The sequence below is a fragment of the Cebidichthys violaceus genome, unplaced genomic scaffold (assembly GCF_023349555.1).
Source record: "Cebidichthys violaceus isolate CVI_PGR_0920_01 unplaced genomic scaffold, fCebVio1.0.p SCAF_24, whole genome shotgun sequence".
Lineage (NCBI taxonomy): Eukaryota > Metazoa > Chordata > Actinopteri > Perciformes > Stichaeidae > Cebidichthys > Cebidichthys violaceus.
The window spans coordinates 299,460-325,218 of record NW_027176417.1 but is presented as its reverse complement, the minus strand read 5'-3'; the positions used below and the strand labels follow the sequence as shown (position 1 = coordinate 325,218).

Below are 25,759 nucleotides of genomic sequence, written 5' to 3'. Positions count from 1 at the left end.
TCGCGCTCTTTGAGGTTTTGTCCCGCTGATTGAACAAAGTCTCTCAGATCATGACTTTAATCATCCCAGTTGATCTTCTTTTCTTTCTTTTTTTGTGTAAGGGGGGGGATGGGGGGGGGGGGGTAGCTGAACAGCCGGCAAGTTTAAGCAGTTTTATCTCAAACTTTGTGTGGCTCGAGTTTCAATGTTTTGACATGCCTTCTTTTTCTTCTTCTTCTTCTTGCAATAGCAAATCACAGTAATCAGTCCTTCCTCTGGTTTGGCGTTCAGCTCGCTGACTCAACTCCGTAACAGGCCGGTGTCCTGTCCGTGCTAATTACTCATGCAAAGAGGCACGGTGCAGTAATTACACCCTGCCGACAGGATAAACACACACACACACACACACACACACACACACACACACACTGTTAACATGCTGTTAACACACCGTAACAAAACGAAAGTAATCGTGGCAGCTTTTACCAGCTCAACAAGTGAGTGCATGACTATTTTGTCACATTGAGTGGTTCTCAACGTGGGGGTCGGGAACCGTCAAGGGGTCCCCAAGATACCTCTGAGGGGTCACCAGGTGATTAAACAATATTTTAAGATTGACGACGGTATATTTCTGTTTTCGAGTTCGAACTTCCTCTCACGACTTTCGTTTCTCCAGGAAGATTCAACCATCTGCAGAGAGAGGTGTGAACTCCTCGCTTTCAGCTGAGGGGTTTAAACATGTGGGTGGGAAGCAATATGTCTTTGTGACTGCATTGCATTGTGGTCTACGGAGACCGGCGTTTGTGCGAGACATTGGTATCTTTGCTGCATCTAAAGAGAATACTCAATGGACCGACGCTTACCTTCGTGTTAGACATAGAATGACCCAAAAGGAAAGCATATTTCAACATTATTGAATCTAAAAATCAAAACATGCATTTTCTTTATTGCAGGTCATCGCCAGCAGCTGTTCTCTCTACCGGATCTTCTCGTTCTCCACGTTTTGAAAACCCTCTGATGGTAATGTAGGTCCAATATAAACACACGTCTTAATCATAAGATGTTCAAGGTAGATGCTTTTCCTCAATTGCCTCAATCATGGGTCTTGGGTTTGCACCAGCTGGATGTAATGTGTCTATAATCACAAGAAAGACATGGCTTCTGCAGACGGACTGTTGTCCTCTTTAGTTCTTCTTCTTCTACGTCGGTTGGGGGACGCCACGGTGCAACAGGACTCCATGAGCCGGGCGAGAGACATCCGAGCTCACGGGTCGTCGGCCGTACCGCTGCAAGGTCAATCATGGCCTCGTTTGCCGTGACGCCATTAGCTAATCCCGCTAATGGGCCTGTTCAGAGGCTGTATCTGATTGGGAATTTGCTCTCGGAGGGCGTGCGACTCAGACAGCAGCGCATTAATGTTATCTCGGGGGCTCGATCCAGGGGGATTGAGCGGGAAGCCGAGGTGAGAAATATCAAGGGGGCCGAGGTGCGACAAATCACACGGAGCGCGGCGGCTCCGGCTCCCGGGAGCAGCGGCTGCATCGGCAATGAACGGGCGAGGGCTTGGTGGTTTAATACGGCTGTCCACACACCGGTCTTTATTCATCCCAGTGGGGACATTTTTTATTTTTTTTTTATCGCCGGGGTCAGCAGAGCGAGGGTCCCCGAGGAGCTCGTGAGCCGTCATCCGTGGATTGGAAGGCGACAAGCGTCTCGCCCCGCTTTCCAAGTGAATCGGGAGATTAACCACTGCTGCCCCCCCCCCCCCGTGAAACCACGTCCGGGGGTCAAAGAGCTGCAGATGCAATGAGCTCAGCGTGACATCCGTCCAGCCCGCCGGGCTCACATCCTGTTGTCAGATCCTTTCCACCGGGGTGCGTTTGATTTGACAAACAGCCGCGAGTGGGCGTCGGCAGGCTGTGCAAAATGTATTCAGAAATGGCGAACGGCACATGAGCGCGGTTCATTTCTGTGGCCCTGAAATGAAAGTAGTACATCGAGGAAAGCCTTTATACCCGATGATCAGCTGGGTTTTTAAGATCCACGCATCCCTGTTATTTAGAAAACGGGGAATTTAGCCCGACAAAGGTCTGCACTTAATGTGTGAGAAGCCTCCACAACTCGCAGAAACGTAAATTACCACTTGAATGCCTCGGTAATAGATAGGCGTGCCCGAGGGCCGGTTCCTCGGAACTCGACAATACTCGCGGGTGAGAATTTGCAATTTACGTCATGCTTTTATAATTGTGATTCGTATCGGGGGGGGGGGGGGGATTCAGCGGTATGAGAAGCGGTAACGGTCCAGATAAGGAGGAAATTGAGTTCTGTCGTCGTTCCTTGATATGTGCCGACGCCGCGCGCCACCTGCAGAATACCGGATGCTCTCCTTCACAGCGCAGCCGGAGGGTCACCTTGGAGCTGCGAAGAGATTTTTTTTAATTTAAAAACGTGTGTGAGGGTCCAAAGAACAGCAGCAAGGATGCAAATGATACTTCCTCAGAATGTTTTCCTCTGTGCATTACCTGAGACGTTTCTTATCCTGGATCCTCCACACTTCAAAGTTACTACAGGGCCTCTTCTAGTCAGCCCCTCCCTGTGGTCACAGTCCCCCCCCCCCCCCCCCCCCCCCCCCCCCCCCCCCCCCCCCCCCCCCCCCCCCCCCCTGCTATTGGTGTTGTAATAATGATTACGAGAATGAAAAGCTTTAATGGTAATGACTGCCATCGGTAATGAGGAAATTAGGCTCTCGATACATTGCAGATCCTCTCCACTTCCCCTTTGGGTTAATGATAGGTCCTCGAGCGTGGATTTATTTTTACAATGGCCGCCGTAATCTCAGTTTTTAATGGGACTGACCGCGCTAAACCTGACTGAGGGGAAGACACGGGCGGTTCATCGGCTTCTAACGTTTGCAGCTGGAAGAGTCAATTCCAGACACAAATGAACACACGTCAGCGTAATGTCCGATTCACGACAGAAAACGAATGAGACCCCGTCACGCCGCTACGCTAAACGCTCGTATTAGCCACACGTTTTGTTTATGAAAAGGTCAAGCGGGTGTTTATAGGATTGTGAAGAACACAAAGCAGCCTTTCACTGAGTGGAGACTCAAACAGCAGGAATATCACCTCTCTCCTCTCTCCCTGCAGCCTGAAGCCGGCTCTCACTTTAATTCCCTCTCTTCTCGGCAACATTTAAATTCTGACTCCACGCGCCGCCGCTCTCGAGCCCGCTATCGACAAGGCAAAAAGAAGGGGAAAAAAAAAAAAACACAAGGTGGTTCTCCTCCTCCATCTTACCCCCCCCCCCCCCTCTCCGCGCACCAACCAATTTGCGGCCACCCTCTCAGTGAGCTGCAATGGTTTCTGGACCGTCAGCGCTTTGAGTTCGTTAGAGGCTCGCTGTGCGGAACGCGGCAGGGCGAGTCAGTAAAACAAATGATCCTTATGGGAAATTAAGGGGAAGGCGTAATTATGATACAACAATCAGTGCACCTGCAACCGAATGGAGGGAGTTTACTTTGTGGACCTAACCATCAATACCCTATTCGAGCTTAATGGATAACATTTAATGAGCGTGCAACTATGAAGAAAATCATACTTTTATTTAACAGCCCACACTTGGAAGCAGAAAAGAAGCGTCTGCTATGCTGTGTGTTTGGGCTGGGCTTTGCTTATGTGGCCTGAGATCACAGGAAGGGAACGGAGGGCTCCCTTATCACACCCGACAGAGACGCGTCCCCTCGGCCTCCGGCGTCTGTTCGCATCAGGCCGAGTTGCACTGACGCTACGTGGCTCAAAGTCAAACCGCGTCCTCTCGCTGGGTGGATTGGCGCGGGAGGGCCCGGCGAGATTAGATCGCATCCGAGGAATGCTAATTCGCCCAGGAGTCTGCGAGACTGGAGATGATGTGATTAAAGACTCAATTTCCCAGAGGTCAGCGCGGCGTGATCGCATATTACCCTCTGACTGATGGAGTGTCTGCGACATCCGCACGCGCTCCTGACAGGGAGCGGCCCCGCGTCAACACTGTTAACACGGAGCAGGGAAGCGCGTGAAACATTCCCGTCGTGAATTCAGTTCGTTAAGCAGCTGTGTCGCGCTATCAAGCTGCTTCTTCGTGGTTCGGTTTATGTAAGTGGAGGGAGAGGCCTGCAGCAGCTCCCGGCTTTAAACGGCCAAAGCCCTGAAATGCTGCCATCCGGCATTATCTTCACGGAGCAGGGAGCCTCTGCCGCGCATTATCCCAACACGAGTCTCGGAGGGGAGGCTTTCCAGAGCAGCAGGTTCTCGTTAATGCGATTGTGCTTCGCTGCGACGGCACCGACTGCCACTGACGGCGCTTTTCTCTGTTCGTTACGATCACGTCATCTGGCCGTTTGAACAACCGCCTGACAGCTCGAATAATACATACCTGTTTTAGAAGTGGATTTTTGTTATCCTACAAATCGCATATACTTTTAGGGTTTTCTTCCCCGGCCTACCATTCATCTTCAGGTGGCTCCTCTGACGGTTCCTTGCAGGCAGCATGTGATTGGTATTCATTTGTGCTGCCGGGTTGCTGGGACGGAAACGTGCTCCAGATATGTAATCCATCACGCTGCCCGCTTCCGTGTCCTTGTTTTTTCAGGCAGAGTTATTCTATCATCATGTGGTGAACTGGATGAAAGCAGGAGCTATTTTCTCTCATTTAGAGGTGCATTATGTATGTATGGAGCCCCAAAACTGACTAAAAAACAGTATTGAAGCACTGTATAAATACATCAATAAATGAGTATAACTTAAAAGAAATCACATTTTCCTTAATCTCCAATGAGTTAAAATCTGTAAATAAGTAAAGTTAAAAGAAGGCAGAAATTGCCAAAAACCTATATTGGTTTCTGTTTATGGCCTGAGGGCCTACAGAAAAGATTACGATGCAAATGTGTAAGTGTAATGTTAGGGGACAAACGGAGCAGGCAGGAATGGTAAAATATTGATTTCTGTGCCAAGAGGTCAAGATGGAGATAATTTCTCTGTATTTAGTCCAGTATTTGAACACGGATGTGTAATGTACACACGGTTTATTAGAAATATGCTCAAGCTATATTCTAGTTTATTTACCGCAGGCCTTTTAACAACTGTTGGTTGGCCCATGGGTCAGAGTTTGGCCACCCCGGAGTTGCCTTGGCAAACATTAATATGCTAATGCTAAATGAATAGAAAACTGGAAGTTGAAAATTGTAAATTTGCAAGTCAAAAATAAACATTAGTCAAATTTATGTGGTGCATTTTATTTATTACATCGACGCATTTGAACCAGCCGAAGAAGAAAAAAGCTTTTCTCAGTTCTTACGTAGTGATTGGAGGTTAAGATACAAGAATAAAGCTTTGCTGTCCTTTTTACATTCCATTTTTATTATTTAATTAACAGCGTCGTTAACTAATCTATTCAGTTAAATAGGTTTGATTCGTCTGATGAAGTAATTTTGTCGGCTTTAGGGTTCCATAGCTTTCAAGGACTCTCCCCTTCAGGTGTTTCACTATTTGAATGCAGGCAACAACCAGATTTCATGTCATGGTTTGCCTACTTTGTTCGAAGTGTCCTTGAACGCACCGCTGGTTAGCCCTTCACTCCCACAGCACAGGCACACAGGTGATTTCACTCATCGAGGCGATTAGTCAGGACTGTGTGGCCGTGGACGGACTAATTAACCTCTTTCTGACTCCCCTGTTGCACATGTTAAGGGCGGGAAAAACATTACCAATCTTATTGGTCCATAGAGTCCAGAGGCCGCGCATAATCACCTAGCGAAGCTCCTCCCACCGCAGATGTGAGCAGAGGTCCAATTAGCCTAACTGAAAACACCTGTGGTGATGTGATGAACAATCGTAGTCAAGAAAAGGACATCAGATAATTTGACCACTAGCAGGAAGGTTGTAAACATTACTGATGAAACTTGAGCTCATTTTTATTATAGTATTTATCAACAGGAATATAATTAAATGGGTTAAAACTATTAGATAAAACTGGTTTTCAGCAACGACTTCACTGTAAAGAAGTTGAAATGCACCGATCTTGTTGGACTGGATTTCAGAGAATACCCACAGTTGCAGTATTTGCAAGTATTGAAGTGCCCACTCGTGTGAGACGTCTCCTCACTAGCTGCCAACGGAGCCCAGGTGCTCGTAAAGACTGGAGCCAGTTTACCAAAGCTCACTGGAACCCGTTTGATTAATGAGGCCAGTCTCCATAATCACACCAACACTACGCATTGGAACAGTCGAGCGCCGACACTTTGATGCTTTTTATTTAATTCCCACATAAAGCATAAAAAAATAACAGCATGCACACTGCACTAAAGTTACAATCAGATGAAAAACAGACACAATAAGGAGCTGGGAGGAGGAATACAACTTATGAACCAATTAAACACGTAGTTATTTAAAAACACAGAACTGGTTTAAATGGTTTCTGTCTAATAACTTTTTAAAAAAAGAAACCATTTGAGAAATTCACTTATTCGCTTTCTTGCTGAGAGCTAGACGGGGAAGATGGATACCACTCATGTCTATATGCTAAATAAAGCGAGAAGCAGCTAGTTAGCTTAGCGCAAAGACTGAAAGCGGGGGGGAAACGGCTAGCCTCGCTCTGTTAGCACGGTCTAGCCGTTTCCCCCTGCTTTCAGTCTTTACGCTAAGCTAAGCTAACTAGCTGCTGGATATAGCGGCATAGTTAGCATGTAGACAGGAGAGCTACCAATGTTGATGTTTCCATCTAACTAAGCAAGAAAGCAAAAAGGCGTATTTCTGGAACTATTGCATTTTGTCAAAACCGTTGATAAAATTTGCATATTTAATTATACATTAATACATTTAGCAAGAACAATAGATTCCCTCTGTTACAGTGAGGGTACAGGAAACGGTAACCATATGTGAAGGCAGAACTGCCATAACTGCAATGTGTTTGGACATGAATATAAATAATATTTAGGCGTGGAATTCATCTTCATGTCCGTTGATTGTTGTTAAAGGACTGGTTTGGAGCAGTGGACTGTGGGGGGGGTCATAGATAAACACTTGCCAACATAACCCAAAGGCAATTAGTAACTTCCTTACCCCCAGTTGGGTGTGTAACTCACAAAAAAGAACCCCAACCCAAAAATAAATACTGTAAGAGTGAACGGGTGTATGTCAAATCTGAGATGATTCCGCTCTCTGTCCGTGAACACATTACATTGCTGCCTCGCTAATCGGCCACTCTTCCCCCGCCTGAGCACGTTAGCTGATTGGTGCTCCCGTGGTAACCAACTTGTAGTAGGCTCCATTCAGTGCCATGAGCTGGTCGTGCGTTCCTTTCTCTATCACATAGCCTCTGGACATGACGGCGATGATGTCCGAGTTCTGAATGGTGGACAGGCGATGGGCGATGACGATGCACGTCCGGCCCTCTCTGGCTTTGTCCAGGGCGTCTTGCACGGTCTGTCGTGACACAAACGACAAACACGGCGTTCAATTCTCCCCGCGCGGGAGACACACGAGCCTCACAATTATAGCAATTTCACAATCACACGCTGATTACTATCATTAGAATGTTCCAGTGCATCAGTGCGCCACAGAGGCCTCTTTGCTCCTCAGCGTGGTTCAGCTGTTTGGAGGTGGGAAAGCTCCCACACACACACACACACACACACACACACACACACACACACACACACACACACACACACACACACACACACACACACACACACACACACACACACACACACACACACGCTCTACTGGAGGGCTGGTGTGAGCTGTGCGCTGCTGGTGATAATAATAGAGAGGATGAATGATAATGATGTTAATGATAATAATAATTAACTGCCGACCCGCCTTGCTCTCTGTGCCCGACGAATATCAAGCAGCTGCGCTGTACTGTGAGGAGGAGGAGGAGGAGGAGGAGGAGGAGGAGGAGGAGTGTGTGGCGGCGGCGCTGATCAGTTTGATGAGGCGTACCTTCTCGCTCTCCGTGTCCAGGGCGGAGGTGGCCTCGTCCAGGAGCAGGATCTTGGGGTCGCGTATGATCGCTCTGGCGATGGCGATGCGCTGCTTCTGACCGCGAGACAACTGAGAACCCTGGGCACCGACGTTGGTGCTGTATTTCTGGAGGCAGGAGGAAGAATGATGGTGAGTCACATCCTATGACCGTTGTTTATTTATTCTTATTTTACCAGAAAAAAAAAAGCTAAGAGCTTTTGTAGCAGAAACAGACTGTTCGACAGCAGCCTTTCAGTCAGCTGCTGCAGGTAATTGGCCTCAGCATTTTGGTGAAAACAATAAGAACCTTTTTAAATGAGGTTTTGGTCAGTCGATGCTGTCACTAACAACACGCAGATCCAGGTTATAATCACTCATTATTTGCCACTAGACAAAGACTTTCTGCAGCGTTAATGAACTTCAAAGATCTGCGCTGTCAGCCGGTTGACGTATCCATCAAACCACAGTTGTTGACTCCATAAAATAATCATGATATAGTAATTCCTTTCTTGCTAATGTTGTAGATGCTGCTTGCGAGTCCTCGCCGCAGACGGTACCTCAGGAAGGGACATGACAAAGTCGTGGAGCTGGGCCTTCTTGGCGGCAGAGATGACCTCATTCAGGCTGATTTCCCGCAAGTTGTCGCCGTACTTGATGTTCTCCTCGATGCTGCAGTCAAACAAGATGGGCTCCTGGGACACGATGCCGATCTTGGAGCGCAGGAAGGGCACGTTGACGTGGGTCGAGACGTGGCCGTCAATCAGCTGCAGGAAGCAATTGATTTTACCATGAGGAGAAAGCAATAGAATAGCCAAAGCCTGGAAATACAATCCACTTAATGAGCCATCATAACGCCATCTCTGCCGTGAATTCTCTCCTAGCAATCAGGACTCGGCGTTTCCAAACCACTTCCAACTCCATTAAGGCCATTTGAATGTTGGCAGGGAAGCCTTACTGGCTCAAAGGCAAACCTCCATGCTGGGTGGAGTGCCCCCTTGTTTTAATATAAAGCACAAAGTCAGCATAAATGATCGATGAATGAATTGAAGTGATGCGAGAGTCAGAAATACGTGACTACACACACACGACTTACTCGTTTCATAACAAGATAGCTGACATTGTTACATTGTTGTCATGTTTCAGACCTCCCAGTTGTACGTATCCTCAGTGAAATATGCACCAGGATCATATGCTGTGACTATGTAGAACTGATGGGTGAATGAAGGCGTTCACATCCTTCACTCAAACCTGCAAACACTGACTGTAGCTTTGCCTCTAACACTGATGCATTATCACCACACAAAGCTAATAATGCTAGCGTGTTAGCAAACCTATTGCCCACTTACACATCAAGCAGACATGTAGCGACATTAGCCGTTTGTGTCGACCTTTGCGCTCCGGTTTTGGACGCTCATTAGCTGCTAAATGCTAACTGTGTTAGCCGTTTGTTGCTCAGCTGACAGCATACAGTAGGTTCCCCTCCAGAACCACTGAAGATGGAGTACAGCTTTATAGAACTTAACAGGAATGAATTTAACTGAACCTTGGGTAAAATCAGAGCCCCTTTAAAATGAACAATAAAAGTAAAAACTATTCCCTCTAATAGCATAAAATAAAAAGTAAAATTACCTCAAAAATTGTACCATTAACAGAATAGAATATGAAACAAATCATAAGGCACTTTGCATTCAAAGTGCATCTTTGCAGCGTGCGCTCACCACCCTGCCGTGGTCGGGGTCATAGAAGCGCTCCAGCAGCTGCACGCTGGTGCTCTTCCCGCAGCCGCTGCTGCCCACAAAGGCCAGCGTCTGGCCGGGCTTCACCGACACGTTCAGCCCATTCAGGACCTGGATGTCTGGCCTGGTGGGGTAGGTGAACTTGCAGTCAATGAACTCGATGTTCCCTTGGAAGTTTTCCTGAAAACACAGCGGAGGGAGGGAGGGAGGGAGGGAGGGGGGGGGGGGGGGGGGGGGGGACAGAACAAAGGTTATAGGTTTCTCTGTGTCCACCTCCTCTGGTAACAAAGAGCTTCATTTCACTTAATTGTCTTATGCAGGTTTTTTATTATTCAAAATGCGTTGCATATTTTAAAGGGCTCTGTGAGTGCATGTACAATATTTGATAGAAGGACTAACAATCCTTCCTTGTCTCCTCATCTACACATCTCTCTTTCATGCCTAATGCAAAATTAATGAGCAAAGCAATAAAGGAATAATAAATGAGACTTTTCATCGTGGAGAGAGCAGGCAGCACTCATTTTTTTCAGACGCCCAGCGTGCACTGTGGTGGAATAGCACATAATACGTAGCATAACATATGCCCTCGTACCCATTTATCTCCCTTATCGCTGTAGACGCTGATCTGAGGCACGCGGTCCAGCAGCTGGAAGAAACGTGCCGCTGAGATCTTGGCCTTGGCGTAGTCCGGCGTGTAAGAGGAGGCTCTGCCGAGGGCCGTGCCGCTGGTGACGATGGCTGAGATGACCCTGCCAGAGAAGCCAACATAACGCAAGTCATTAATAATCACGGGGGCCTTTCTCCCTCCCCAGGAACAGGGATTTATTTATTATAAAGTCATAATTATTAATACACTCAAGAAAACAAACCCAGCTTCTAAAACTATGTTATGTTTGCATTCTTTAGCAATAGCTGTTCAATGTATACATTATGTGATTAGATCAGAAAACATGTGATTCAACGAGCCAATCAGATTTGGTTCCCCTTCCTTTGTCACATACAGGCTCATTAGAATATACCCCTCCCCCCCATCTGAGTATCTCTACCTGGCTTGAGAACTACATTTGCAAAGGTGAGCCTTATTTTTTTTTTCACAAGCCAATCAAAGCAGACTGGACTGTTTTGGGAGGAGGGGCTTAAAGAGACGGGCGCTAAAACGGAGCGTTTCAGACTGAGGGAGAATACGGGTATATTCAGTCAGACAGTGTGAGAAGAAGAATTTTTTAAACATTGAAGCATGTAAACATATTCCAAGTACAAACCCAAAATACAAGTATGACCCTGGGAATTAGCATTATATGTCCCCTTTAAGTTTGGATTGAACAGCAGTAAGGATAAGGAAGCACACAGAATGGCACCAGACCCCGACGGCCTTCTCCCCTCACCTGAACACCAAGCTGAAGTGGAGCCCCTCCTGTCGCACCAAGTACCCTCCGAACCTGTAGGAGGCGGAGTTGGTCAAAAAGACGACGCACTGGGCGAACCCATAGCAGGCCCCGTACACCTTCGCCTTCTTCAGGGCCGCTTGGTACGGAGCGTCCAGCTGGGCCTCGTACATGTCCACAAAAAGCCTCTCTTTCCCCAGGCCTGCGATGGTGCGGATGTTGTTCAGCGCCTCGCCGGAAATCTGCAAGTAAAAGACTTGTGTTGAAGTTCTGGTACCAGATTAAAACGGCACAGTTAAGACCAGGCAAAAAAAATATAAAAAAATAAATAAAAAGGCAGATCGTTGAAAAGATGTTGTAATTAATTCCTCAGATTTTTAACGTGTGAAGACTTACGATAGAGATAAAGCATTTGCTCAGTTTTTATCTATCTTATCTTATCTTATGCTGCTGCAGAAAGACAATTTCCCCCATAGGGATCATTAAACTTTCATCTAATCCACTTTATTGGGATGGCTGGGGTTTACTTTATTCGAGTAGATGGGATAGTCTAAAAGAAGTTGACAGTAAATTGATTGCAAACTGTCTCGCTGTAACATAGTGATTTTTGATCCACTACGTGTCGTCTGTACCATGACAACATCTTAGGCCTGGGTGGCCCCAGTCCGTATTGAGCCAGACAGCTCTGTGCCCGACTTGCCAAATTACAGCGGCAGCTAATAAAAAGCTACTGTACCGAGATCTGAGTTCAGCTGGAGGGCTGCGGAGCTTTTATTCAGTGCTGAAAAAAAAACCCGAAACCTGGAGCCTAAAATAGAGGGTGTGCTTAAGCTGTCTCTTCTCTGCCGTCAGTAGACACGTCAGCTGAAGTCGCCCTCCACCAGGAAGTAGGAATCGGGAATAATGACGCGTTGCTTTTGACGCGGAACTCAGAATACTGTGGAACCAGAATTTGGTGAAGCTGTGCAGTACAAACAACAATGTCTGACCCGTCCGGCGGTCTCCATCGCCTGCTTGTCCTGCTTGGCGAACCCCGTCAGCATCTTGGCCTGGAAGGCTCCCGACAGGGCGATGAACGGCAGGAAGCACAGGATGAGCAGCGTGAGCTTCCAGCTGAAGACGAAGGACATGAGGACGGCCACGCCGATGTTGGTCAGAGAGTTGACGATCATGCCGATCTGCGAGCCCGTGGCCTTCGAGGAAGACAAGTGGAAAAGAATGGATCGCGTTACTGTGCGACCTTCAGGTTCTCCTCGTGGATTGAACCAGATTATCCAAGCAGAGTTCAACCACTGCCATGTTTCTACAGTAGCCCAGAACAGACACACCAAACACTGGCTCTGATAGGACCTTTTTGCACTTTTACCTGAAGGCCATCGTAGTTCAGCTGGATTCAATCTGCAACCTCACCACTAGAGGGCGCTAAATCACACTCACCGCTCCTTTTATTTGGATTAGCGGCGAATATGGGATCAAATTACTTTTCAAAACCCCTCTCCTCTAAAACTGAGGCCTGAACTCACCCCTTGAACTTGAGAGGCGTCAGTCGCCAGACGTGTGGTCAGAGCCCCGGGGCTGTTCCTGTGATCATCAAACCAGCCGATCTCTTGGCCCAGCATGGCGTGGAAGCCGAGCCGCCGCAACCGCCGCGTCAGCAGCTCTCCAGACTTGGAGAAAGCGTAAGCCTGGAGACACACACACACACACACACACACACACACACACACACACACACACACACACACACACACACACACACACACACGGGAAGTATTTTTCTATTAAATCCAAAGTACTTCAACATAATGTAAAACTAATCTGAGAAAATTGCGTCTTTGCCGCCCCGCTACCCCAAAGGGTGTCAGAACTCTTCTCTGCAAGATGGAATATCTTTTTCATCCAAAGAAGGTATTAATTTGACAAAAAGAAAATATATGTATCACTCTTGTGACTTTTCCCTCCAACCTTGAGCGAGGGGGGCGAGGCCGGCGGAGAACCACTAAAGCAATCCGTCTGGCTGAAGCAGCCTGCTACTCTACCTGCAGCATCTGGGTGAAGAAAGAGACCACGCCGATCATGACGAAGAACATGCAGATACCATCAATCTCCCTCCTCTGAACCACGGGATCCGTTACTGAGAACGTCTACACAGAGAGAGAGACGTATGTGAAAGAACAGAAAGGACTGCACTAAAGGCTTACATGGTTAGCGTTGGGAATTTCACTCTTATTGTTTATTTTTGTGTATTTCAGAACTTCCGGTGACATCCGGAACCTCACCGCCAGGATTTGACTGAACAGCAGAGAGTAGACGGGGTTGACTCCTCCATTAATGGCTGCACCAAAGGATCCAAAAAGCATATAGGGCCACTCAGGTATGTTGTACTTTAGGATCCTGGCAACCGGAGCAGGTTCCACCGGCTCCTCCTCCTCCTCCTCGACGGCATTCTGAGCATTCGCACAGACAAACACACATCAGCCGGCAGCCAAAGCCGTTACCCGATTATACGATCTGAGGATTAATATAGAAGAAACGGACGCAAAGTGGTTTGGCACTCCAACGGTTTGTAATTATTGTGGAGCTGCTTCAACCACCCACATAGAAGATTGGATACCGTGGATTTGTCTGCCTGTGACACGGAGTAGGCTCTGAGGCCGAGCTCTCCAACGATGGAGACGGAAGACTCTGGGATCAGATTGGACAGCTGCGATCGGGACCGCTGGCGAATAGAGGCTCTGCAAAAACAAAACAAACTTCCAGAGTCAAAGGAAAAATAAAACCAGCCGCCGATATCAGTCTCCTTATGCACACGAATATTCATAGAACGCGGGAATGTATTCCGCTGCTGGTGTTCTCATGCACTCATTACTGGGTGCTTGTAACGGTGGAGGACCTCAAGCCTCCTCTGCTGTTTGCAGCACTTGTAAGTGGCTCTGGATGATAGTGTCAGCTAAATGCTCCAAATGTCGAAGTAATTGTAAGAGGGGCAATTAAGTAAAAATGAAGGTGCCAGTCACAAAATGACTACTGTAATAATCCTATTTAGATGCACAGTCAGGACCATGGAAATGGATATGACAGTTCACACAAATAAACAAATGAGTGATGAAGGGCGTGGGGGGGGGGGGGGGGGGGGGAGTAATACCTCAAACTGGCACGGTAGCTGCCCGCTCTGGATAGATTCAGCCTCTCTGGCTCTTCTTCCTTCTCAGCCACTAATGCAAGAGATCCAACAAAGGGCGACGATCACAATCGGTAGATCCTCACAGTTTCAACATGTGGATAAATATCTCTCGGAGACGCTACACCCCCCCACCACCCCCACCCGCCGGAAGTTGGACCTACTTTGCCGAGCCTTCTCGTTCAGAGCCTTGTCCCCCTGACTCTGCAGCGTGACCAGCGTGAAGTAGACGCCCTTCCTCTCCAGCAGTTCGTCGTGTCTGCCCTGCTCCACAGCTCGGCCGCGCTCGAAGCCGACGATGACGTCGGCGTTCTTTATGGTGGACAGCCGGTGGGCGATGGAGATGGTGGTGCGACCCAAGCGTACCTGTGGCGAAACCAAACGCATGTCCGGCCATCATTCCTGTCTGCTCTGCTGTACACCCGAGCTGTGAAGACTTATTTCATAAAACTTTTCCCTTATCTATAGAGCAGATCGTTTGACATGTGGCAGGATTTTCCTCTTGCCATCACATGAAATGTTAATGCACTAAATCGAAATAAAAAGAGTGAGTAGCACACACACACACACACACACACACACACACACACAGGCGGGACAGTGACACCATAAATCATCCTGACCTGAGATCAGAGCACACTTACTTTATCCAAAGCCTCTTGAACTATAGCCTCGCTCTCGTTGTCGAGGGCGGAGGTTGCCATGTCCAGCAGCAGGATACGGGGATTCCTGACCAGCGCTCGAGCAATGGCGATGCGCTGCTTCTGGCCGCCGCTCATCTGACCTCCACCCTCCCCCACCATGGTGTCGAATTTCTGTTAGATTTTTTTTTTTTTTAAGTTATCAAGCCTGTTGGTGGTTTAAAAACTCTGCATTTAGAAATCCTGACAGCCCTGCGCTTCACCTGCGGCAGGTCCATGATGAAGTTGTAGGCGTTGGCCTGCTTTGCGGCGCCGATGATGTCTTCCATCGAGACGCCGGGTCGACCGTAGCGGATATTCTCAGCAATGGTGGTGGCGAACAGCACGGGCTCCTGCTCCACGATGCCAATCAGCGAGCGCAGCCACTGGATGTTCAGCCCTTTGATGTCATGACCGTCCAGGGTCACCTGAGTTGGAGGGCACAGAGAGCCGGTTGAGCTAAACTTGATGGACGATGCTATTAAAGTACTTTGCATGCTGTAATGCGATTTTTTTTTTTTTCTTCTTTTTTTTGCATCAATGCTAGTTTCAACTGGTGAGGTTGTTAGTGTTGTGCATAACCTTCATTGTGCTGCAAGAGGCTATTTCCTCCTCTAAAAGCAATAAGAGAGTAAGGTGTGCAAAGACTTCTAATTCCAGTAAAAGTGAAAAATGAGGCTGTTAGGACCCATTGGCTGAATAATGAAACAGATTATCATGTACTTCCATCACCCTCGGGGGACGGTTATTTTTGAATCGACTAGAATAAAGCTCAAAAGGAATGAGTCGGCAGCTACAGTGTGTCAAGGGACCGTTCAAGCTCCACCGAGGAGAGAATCATCGTCTCGGCCGTCAAACCCACCATGCCCTCTTTAGGGTCGTAGAAGCGCTGGAAGAGCTGAATGGCGGTACTCTTCCCGGCTCCGCTCGGGCCGACGAAGGCCGTGGTCTGCCCCGACTTCACCGGAACGCTGAGCTGGTCCAGGATCTGAGTAGAGATCACAAAAATGTACGTTTCCAGAAATCAAAATTCCACCTCTCGGCCGTACATGACGGCGAGTGAAGAAGCACGCAAGTACCTTGACTTCAGGTCTGGAGGGGTAGTAGAAGGTCACATTGTGAAACTCAACATCTCCTTTGACCCTGTCAAGCTTGTATCCGGCCTCAGAGAGACAATCAATCTCCGGCTCCTGGCGGTAGCACATTTAAAACTAAATTAGACCCAAAGCGATGGTTTCCTGTACAAACTATAGTACCTTGTAAGGGTTCAAATCTTGCACAATTATAACATGAAGCATTCTCACTCTTTCAATAGTCTCGAAGATGATGGTAGCAGCTCCACGGCCTGCAGCAAATGCCTCCAGACATGGGGAGGCCTGCCCCAAATTCATGGCTGCTATCAAAACGCCGAAGAACACCTAGAAGGAAGAGGTCAGTGTGTTAAATATCTCTTGACATTCAACATGCGAGTGATGAGCACACTTTCCCCATTCGCTCCAGTGCTGATCTGTCAGCAGTGGTTGTAAGCAACCATACTGTAGCCACTCTGGTAATAGTACTGGTGTAATACCTGCAGTAGTGTTCCTGGGGTGTACTCCTCGGCGTCCACCACCAGGCTGGAGCCATACCAGAAGGCCAGACCATAGCACAGAAAGATGATCAGCCACATGTATCCGGTGAAGAAGCCCATGATCAGACCCTTCCTGATGCCCCAGCGCTGCGCTGAGATCAGGTTCTTGTCGTACCTGTAGAGGAGAAGAGCTCACCTCAGCTGCACATTAGGGAAAAAAAAGTCAATCTTCAACTTTCATCTGGCAAATTTCTACCGTTGCACTTCTTTTGTCTCCCCGCCGAAAGCAGCCACGGTCCTGATGGAGGAGAGGACCTCGTCTGCTATGGCTCCGGCTTTGGCGTAGGCCTGCAGCTCCATCCCTGTTAGCTTAGCAACAAACTACAGGAGAGACAGAGGAGAAGAAGAGAGTCAGGAAGTCAAAGAAACACATCAAAAGGGGTCAAGTCAACAAGACGGAGTCTAGTCAACAAATCAAGTCAGCAGACGTTAAATCAAGTGAAGAGAAATTCTCACCAGAGCCATCAGACCAGCTCCAACACCGATCAGTGGACTTGCTGCGACAATGACGAGCGTCAACTTCCACCCTTTCACAAAGCCAATGCAGAAACCACACACGAAGGTGGTGAAGCGCTGCAGGAAAATGGCGACTTGGTCCGCGATGGCGTCGTTGATCTTGTTGATGTCGCTGTAACACGGATGGATATAACCACGTTAGCGCTGACGCAGCAATACCCGCGAAAGTCACGTCGTCATTGCTCCACTCACTCCGACATGCGGGTGTTGAGCTCCCCTACAGAGGTGCAGTCGAACCAGCCGATCTCCATCCTCATCACTTTGCTGAAGTACATTTTCCTGATGAGTTGGATCTGCCTGGCAGCGGAGGTCACCCACAGGGAGATCTGTCAGTCGTCAAAAGAGCGGTTGCACTGGTGTTTGTTAGATATGAAAGCAAGCGGGGCAACAGGACACCATCAGGACCCTGACCTTTGACCTTTACATGGCTTTACATGATGTGAAGTTCAGCTTATTCGACATGAGGAGTACGACTCGGCCTCAGAAAACCGCTGTATAATGATTCCTGTGACTTTGGAGGAGCCTTTTCAATTTGAGAAAAAAAAAATACTTTGATGACGTGCAGAATGTAAGATCAAGCAATTTTCACCAATTCTAGGGAGTAAAAATCAGGATATCTCCACCTCTCCTGCTTTGATTAGATCAAAATCTGTCTCTGGTAAGCCTCCTATCTTTATGAAAAGGTAATACAATCTCTAAACTTGTAAATGCTCCGTAATCCAATAGTGTTTAAGTCTAAGTAGTCCCTATCCTGCAAATAAGATTCAAACCAGTTTCTAAATGTGCCACGAGGTCTCATCCAGGTTTCCAGTCCGTCTAGTAAGACGTTGTGGCCGACCGTGTCGAATGCAGCCGTTAGATCCAATAACTGCTTGTAATAACTATCGTACTCGTTTCAGGGCCTGTGGCAAAATAGCCTGAGCTAATAGAAGAGTTGTGCAGAAGATCTGGTGCCACGCAGTTCAAAACATAATATTAAAAAGCTTGCCGTCAGAATATCAAAGCAGCTTTGAGCGGTTGAACAATAGCCTTCAAGATCTCACAGATACGATCAAAATGCGTCACGCTGATTGAATTGGTTTTAGGTGGATGACACGCGCTAATCTAATTTTAGATCAGTCTCTCTGTGTGAATACGATGACATTTTAAGACCAACCTGAAAGTATCCCAGCAGGAACACAGCCGCTCCAATTCCAACATAATAGAAGGCAAAATTGGTCATTTCATGTTCAATGTCGAGAATCCTGAGAAATGGCACAAATAGAGTGAATGAATAATGTATGAACTACAGAACCACATGCACTTCAACGCAGATCTGAACCGTCAAACCGTACACTGCCGTGCATTTCTCACTACCCACTTACCCACACGTCCTGTTCTTCAGCGGCGTGAGCATCTCCCACGTTGAATTGCTCATGAAGCTCGAGTTCGACCACGGCGGCATCGGGCCGCCCGCCGCCGTGTAGTTCCTCTTCCACTGGATGCTGTTGTTCACGCACTCCTTCCTGTCGTCCCTCAGCTCGTTGAGCTCGATGTCGTACTCGATGAAGGTGTCGGTGAGCAGGCCGAACACCAGCAGCATGAGGGGCTGGGCCGATCCGTGCACCACGGCGCACACGCTGCCCACCACCATCATCAGCATGTCGTGGCACGTGGCGAAGCGGAACTGGACGGGGCGCGTTAACGACACTCGCATTAGGCGGACAAAGCTCAAAGTGGAGATGAAGAGAGATGAAGAATGAACATCTTACCAGCTGAAAGAAGCCGACCCTGATCGCCGGTTGATCTGCATTCCCCCGATTACTGTTTGGAAGAGAACACAACGATCAGCTTTTCATCGGAGGTGAATGTGTGAAAGTATACAGGCCCTCTACCGCCATCGTGTACTCACTTCCCGTCGTCGTTGGAAGTCGTTTTGGTCCTGCGTGGAAAAAGACAAAAACACACGGCGAGCTGCTGAACACTTTAAAAACAAAAAGTCCAAAACACATTCATAAAAAAGGTGCAGTGCGTAGGACTGTGCGCCATCTAGCGGGGAGTTTGCACATCGCAACCAACTGAAGCGTAGGAGAAGCACGGCAGAGCCAGCGAAAGGACGCACTCTGCATGGAGAGCTCACTCTAAGGTGACAAACGTTACTTTCAGGCGAGCGTACACTAAAGAAGACATACTTTTTAAATATCATATTCCATCTCTGCCACTAGATCCTACACATTGGCCCTTTAAGAAATCATCATTATCATGAATTTCTGTTGTAATGGATCATCAAGTAACAACTGTTCATTTAAAGTCCCTTCTGTCTCGTGTCCACTTTCCCTCGTCAGCCCTGGAGATATTTAACCGGCAGGTGGTCAAAGCTTTTGTGATGCCATGGCTCTGCCGACCTGTAAGCCTCTCCCTGACCTTTGCCTCGAGTGTGTGTGGTCTCCTCCCATTGTTGCTGGAATTCGTGACACTTTAATCTATCAACTTTTTGTTGAATTAATAATCCTGTATGGTGGTCCTGAAAGCTCAGTGCACTGCAAAGTAAGAGGGATTAATCAGTGGTGAAAACAATCCTTAATTGAAGCCCAATCTTGCATTAAATCATGCAATAAATCATCATTTCTATTGCACATGGAATGCATTACTTAATGTGTTTTGTACCCTTATTATAAAGTGTGACCTATTTTCTGATGCAGCAGCGCTGTTAAAGACACAAAACAACTCGAAACCTCCCCAACAAGTCAAGTAAGGACAAGTCTAGTCGACAAGACGACAAGGAAAGACAAGTCAACAAGACAAGTCAACAAGTCAAGATGACAAGTCAAGTCGACAAGACGACAAGGAAAGACAAGTCAACAAGACAAGTCGACAAGTAAAGACGACAAGTCCACAAGGAAAGACAAGTCAACAAGACAAGATGACAAGTCCACAAGTACAGATGACAAGTCGACAAGTAAAGACGTGAAGTCGACAAGGAAAGACGTCAAGTCGACAAGGAAAGACGTCAAGTCGACAAGTACAGATGACAAGTCGACAAGTAAAGACGACAAGTCGACAAGGAAAGACATCAAGTCGACAAGGAAAGACGACAAGTCGACAAGGAAAGACGACAAGTCGACAAGGAAAGACGACAAGTTGACAAGGAAAGACCTCAAGTCGACAAGGAAAGACAAGTCAAGACGAGAAGGAAAGACAAGTCAAGTCAACAAGGAAAGACAAGTCAAGACAACGAGGAAAGACAAGTCAAGGAAAGACAAGTCAAGACAACGAGGAAAGACAAGTCAAGGAAAGACAAGTCAAGACAACGAGGAAAGACAAGTCAAGACAACGAGGAAAGACAAGTCAACAAGGAAAGACAAGTCGACAAGTAACATGATAAGTATTACTAGAAAACAGTCATTTATAACCCTTGAAACTATGTCCAAGATGATTCCTAAAAAGTGCATAAATAGTCCAAAGAATACTTACGTATAGGAGGCAGCTGGTTCTGCAACACAAGAATTGAACAACTCTTTTAAAATGACATCCGTATATTTAACTTTTTTTTCCCATTCAAATAAAATAACAGATCTCCATATTATTTGATCATTTCCGTTCAGCTTTCATTGAGCATTACCTTCGTCGGAAAAGTCGTAGCTGCGGTTTTCCTGTCCCAGTTTTTTTATGCTGTGCAATTTCACTGATCCGGTCGGCATGTTGACTCATCTAGGAAAAAGCAAAAAGAGACAAAAACCAGAATAATGAGTGTTTTGTAATGACAGTAAAAAGAAATTGGACATACTTGAGAGAATGAGACACACCTACACGTTTCCTTCTCAAGAGAAATCTATCTTATCCACGATTGAAACCAAAATCAGCAGCACTCACTGCACTGAAGCCCAGCAGCCAGACACGCAGTCGTTACGTCCCCCAGCTAATTGTTGTAGTGGCAGCTCGGCGCAACTCACTGAGGATCCCGGCAGCGAGTCACATGTTCTTATTGGACGGCATCGGCTGGGACTCGGGGTCAGCGTGTGTTGTTTGAGGGTAAGTGTCCTGTCGGTTTATGCTGCTCAAAAGGCCAGTGACCTCAGCGGGGCAAATATTTTACCTGCGGAGGCCCTGTGTGTTTGTGCATCCTCACTATCTGAACGTGACTGATGTACTCGCACAGCTGATGGCTTTCCAAGAGTATTATGCTGTCCTTCGGACAAAGACGCGACTCGGTATTCTTTAGATGTGAAATGATTTAGTCGATGGGGGCGGCAGTAGCTCAGCCCGTGGGGATTCGGAGGGTGAGCGATGCGAGTCCTATGTGTACTTGGCACACTTGGCACACACCAGGCGAGGTGCTAGTTCACCTAATGGGCACTGCCGGGGTGCTAACTGACCCCCCAGCGCTCCAACGTCTCTCCAGCTGAATGTCAATGTCTCCTGTGTGTGCGCATGTTTGGCCTGAAATAAATGACAAAAAATGTAATAGAGTCGTTCTTCTTCTGAATCAAATGCTTATGTGTTTCTACAACAACAACAAAAAGAGTAGGAAACATCGTGTTCAAACATAAAAGGTCCAGTTGGTTCACTTGGTGTGGATAAAACTGTACCCTGCATTGTTAGGCTAGCTTGAATCAAACTAAAGTTGCTTTAATTAAGTCAAAGGGAGGTTCACGCTAGCAAACGTTGGCTAGCATTTCCATGAAAACAGCCGCTACCGACGCATTTTGCTGACTTTATGACTCTTCCCCGCTTTTGCTACGGTTACATTGTGTCTGCACATTTAACATCCCATCACACATTGGAAGCTACAACACGGCTTCACCATGCATGTGAGCGCGGGTCGTGTTTAGCTGCAGGTTGACATGTAGGTCATTGCCCTCTTCCAGCTCGACTTCCTCAACAGCTTCACGCTGCGAATACTTCTGTCATCCTTTTTTCACCTTGATTGCAGCAAGGGGATTCTAAATAGGTTATTATTTACCGATGCTAATGAAGGTTTGTTTACATCATTAGGCCTATATTTCAGGTTTTAATCATTTGAGACAATCACAAAAACATGCTTCATTTTCATCTCTAAAATCGGGCCCTTTAATTCTGTACGACAATATAAAAGCTTGCTTGTGATTTTTGTTGTTGTTAGAAATGTGACGGAGTGGACCGGCATGCTTACACATGAAAACAACTGGTGTTCATATGCTGCCGGTCACTCACCGCTGCCTTCAGGCGCCGTCAGGAAGATTATGAACATGTGTCCGAGATGCAAAGTTTCAAAAATCAGTGGACATGGTTTATGCTGAACCATATTCTTTGTTATAAAAGAAAAAAAAATACAAAATGTAATACCATTAAACATTTAATTTGTTATTGTGTTGTTTTTTAAATGAATACGGTTTATTATGTATTAATGTGTTGTATAAGGTCAACCTAAAGGTAACTGAGCTGACTCCAGCACCGTCAGAAATATTGTAACAACAAACGATCCAAAAAAAAATCGTGTTAATTGCACCTTTAAAAGGTTGCAATTTTCTATGTTTCCCCGAGTTACTGTGACATTTAGAGGTTGGGAAAGCTGCATTAACAACTGAGTGTAAATGGCTTTATTTTGTTTAGCGGCGCTGTGTAAATAACAGTCTTGTATACTTCTATGACCCATTTCCTACTGAAACATTAATACAGTCCTTAAGCATGTACATGTGCAAGACTTTTGGAAATACTACTTATTGGAAATAAGAGTGCTTGAAGGCAGCATTTGCACAACATGGAAATTACAACATAGCACTGCTGCCACCTTGTGGTCAAAATGTAGGGAATCCTCAGATGACCCCACACAGTCGGTTGGCTGTGGAAAATGTGCTAGAAATAAATAGAAATCAGCTATATTACTGGTGCGCAGTGCAGTTATTTCACATATACCAAGAAACCAGGCACAGTAGCCTTCATAAGTGGACTAAATAAGTTCTAAATAGTTCTGGATAGACGTCCACAGCTTCCGTTAGTGTGGTGGGGTGGGGGGGGGAACGGAGGCGGGAAGAGATAGGAAGCAGCTGGTTCCACCTCAGCAATTAGCACCGCAAACTGCTCAGGATGCTAACGCGCTTTCCCCACCGGCTAGCTCCCGGAGAAGGTCAAACAGCGAGCTAAAGACCAGGATACGTTTTTTTTTTACAGTGGATATCGAGCTGACGTTCATCAGGAGGACAGAGACACGACTCCAGTGTGACCAGAACGGTGTTCCTCGTCTACTTGGACGTGTAAGTACTCAATTGTTCGCTAGCATCATGTTACATGTAGCCTACATCCGGGGTATTTAATTAAAACTCAAAGAGGCCCAGTTAGAGAAAAGTTCAATTGAATACGTTTTTTTTCTTTAATAATTTTTAAATTTAACTGGAAACCACCTGTTTCAGCCTCATTCTCATCTGTTAACATCATTGTTGGTCAGTGACTTCATTGTGTTAGGATTCTGATCATTTTGGGTACTTTCCGTGCCTTCATTTTGGATGTGAGTGGGTTTAGCCCGCTTTTTTTTTTTAACGGTCACGGTATAGATTTTAAACTGTCCGTGGGAAGAATTGACATTTGAGAGTTGGTCCATTCTTGTTTAAAGGCTCTGGTCTCTGACCGCTTGTGAAATACCTTCTTTACTCACGTATTTTTCTCGGACTACTTGGTCTCGCGCCCCGTCTCTCCTGAGTGGGGCAATCTCACCCGCGTCTTTGTAATTCTTCTTCTTCTTCTGTGGTGTTTAACGGCACTGTCATCTTCCGGTTTCAATCAGTTCCTATGTTCCCAACTACTAAACTGTCCCCATCAGTCCCGTTGTCCGCAAAAAGTTTGTAAAGCACCTTCTTCCCAGATTACTAGATCCCCACTCCAGTATATCATTCAGCTCTCATCTCTAGTCTTTGCATTTCTCCCAGCATGCCCCTCCTTTCTGAGCTGTGGCTGCTGCAGGAGGTGATAACATGTTGCACAGTTTCTGGTGCCTGGATGTTTCCCTGTCATGTGTAGTGTGCTGCGTAGATTGCTGTGTCCTATTCTTAATCTTGATATTGTAACTTCTTCTCTCCTGTCTCCTCCCCTATGTCGTACACTCCTCACTTTACTCTGATTTGAATGTAGGTGTCTCCCCCTCGTCTCCTGGTCCCAGTGTTGTTGCCATACTTTGTTGATATTTTTCCTGATGATGCCCTTTCCCTCTGCTTTGGATAACTTGATACAGATGTCTACTTTGTTTTCCTTTAGCGCTTGTTTGGCTAATTTGCCCACTGTCTGATACCTACATGGGCCGGTATCCATATAAATATAACTTCAGTGCCTCGTTCTATGGCTCTAGAGTGAATTGACATTATTTTTAATAGCAGATCTTGTCGAGTATTGGACATACCTGACTTCAGACTAACAAGTGCAGTCATGGAGTCACTGCAAATAAGGACTTTGCCTGGTCTGTGTTGTTCAACCCACTCTAGGGCCAAACAAATTGCATACAGCTCAACTGCATACACAGCTAAAACATTTGAAGTGCGTTTAAATATTTCATATTCGTGACAAAGAATTGCAACAGCAGATCCTGTACTGTCTGTAGCTGGATCTTTTGATCCATCAGTAAAAACATGCACATGCTCTGAGTATTTTTGTACCTGTGTATTCATAGAACTCATTCATTAAATTAGTATTTTTATTTCTTACCTTAATTTACATCTGCTCCATGTCCACCTCTGGTTCTTTAAGCAGCCACACAGGAGTTACTGGCCACATGACGGTAGGGCAACGCTCTATATCAGAGACTCCTGGGCTTCTTGCTGTTGCTTCTCCTACCCAGCCAACACTTGTCTTTGGTACTTTATGTCTTTCCCAACACGCCTGTAATATATTTTTAGTTTGGTTCAGATTTATCCAATAATGAACCAACAGTTGTTTTCTGCGTAGCCACAGTGGCATTTCTCCTGTCTCTACTTGGATGGTGCACACAGGTGATGTTCTTACTGCCCCAATACTCTGAGGGCCCTGGTCTGGATAACATCTAGCAGTTTAACTGTGGTTTCTGATGCTGAACCATGTGCTCTACTATAATCGAATCTGGATTGAATTGGAGCTTTGTAAATGTGTATCAGGGATGCAACCTCTGCTCCCCAGTCCAACCCTACCAAGACATCTCATTGCATTTATAACTTTTTTACATTTATCACTAACGTTTTTTCTGTGGTCTTTCCATGTTAATCTGCTGTCAAAGTGTACTCCTAAAAACCAAAATGACTCTACTATTTCTAGCTTGTTTTCATACAGACTCAGCTGAGAGGTTCTCCTTGTTCTCCGTCTCGTAAAGAACATTACTTTTGTTTTTTAGAGATGAGAATTTAAATCCCCATTTCTTCCCCCATATTTCAACTTGTTTTATCCCTTCTTGCAGTTTTTGAACAATATGTTCCAAGTTTCTTCCTTTTTTCCATGAAGCCCGATCATCTGCAAATAATGGCCTTCCCATATCTGGTGAGACCGCTCCAAAGATGTCATTTATTGCAATTGAGAATAGTATAGGACTGACCACACTCCCTTGTGGAGTCCCATTTTCTACCTCGTATTTCCTCGACCTTTCAGCTCCTACTTTTACCTGGATAGTTCTTTTATTTAAAAAGTCCATTATCCTATTCAACAGTTTTCCCCTGATTCCCATTAAATGCATTTGTA

General features: G+C 46.5%; 1 protein-coding gene across 4 annotated transcripts; it reads right to left on the bottom strand.

Annotated features, from left to right (window-relative positions):
- Positions 1-6,236: 6,236 nt before the first annotated feature.
- LOC137878873 (bile salt export pump-like) lies at positions 6,237-23,929 on the bottom strand. Of its 4 annotated transcripts, none has more exons than XM_068719339.1 (29): positions 23,721-23,929; positions 20,712-20,800; positions 20,564-20,582; positions 19,002-19,031; positions 18,862-18,913; positions 18,475-18,776; positions 18,267-18,354; positions 17,303-17,436; positions 17,051-17,222; positions 16,791-16,915; positions 16,535-16,709; positions 16,269-16,382; positions 16,044-16,154; positions 15,827-15,952; positions 15,189-15,392; positions 14,929-15,099; positions 14,449-14,650; positions 14,249-14,318; positions 13,718-13,838; positions 13,383-13,550; positions 13,143-13,247; positions 12,627-12,788; positions 12,093-12,296; positions 11,104-11,345; positions 10,311-10,467; positions 9,701-9,898; positions 8,540-8,746; positions 7,962-8,108; positions 6,237-7,439 (listed from the first exon to the last, which is right to left on the bottom strand). In XM_068719339.1, exons 2-29 carry the CDS (start codon positions 20,788-20,790, stop codon positions 7,239-7,241), a joined length of 4,086 nt encoding a protein of 1,361 aa, XP_068575440.1. In that variant the 5' UTR covers positions 20,791-20,800; positions 23,721-23,929; the 3' UTR covers positions 6,237-7,238. The 4 variants fall into 4 exon arrangements, with proteins under 4 accessions (XP_068575440.1, XP_068575441.1, XP_068575442.1 ...); XM_068719340.1 differs by lacking the exon at positions 23,721-23,929 and adding an exon at positions 20,896-21,041; XM_068719341.1 differs by lacking the exon at positions 23,721-23,929 and adding an exon at positions 20,900-21,041.
- Between the last annotated feature and the right edge of the window lie 1,830 nt (positions 23,930-25,759).

Bases quoted from the DNA above. Each gene is read 5' to 3' on its own strand.
- LOC137878873 (XM_068719339.1), bottom strand. From the start codon at position 20,790: ATGCCGACCGGATCAGTGAAATTGCACAGCATAAAAAAACTGGGACAG. The intron at 16,710-16,790 runs GTAGAAATTTGC...TCTCCTCTACAG, and splicing joins GAGACAAAAGAAGTGCAACG to GTACGACAAGAACCTGATCT. The intron at 15,393-15,826 runs GTGGGTTTGACG...CCTCCAACTCAG, and splicing joins ACGACCCTAAAGAGGGCATG to GTGACCCTGGACGGTCATGA.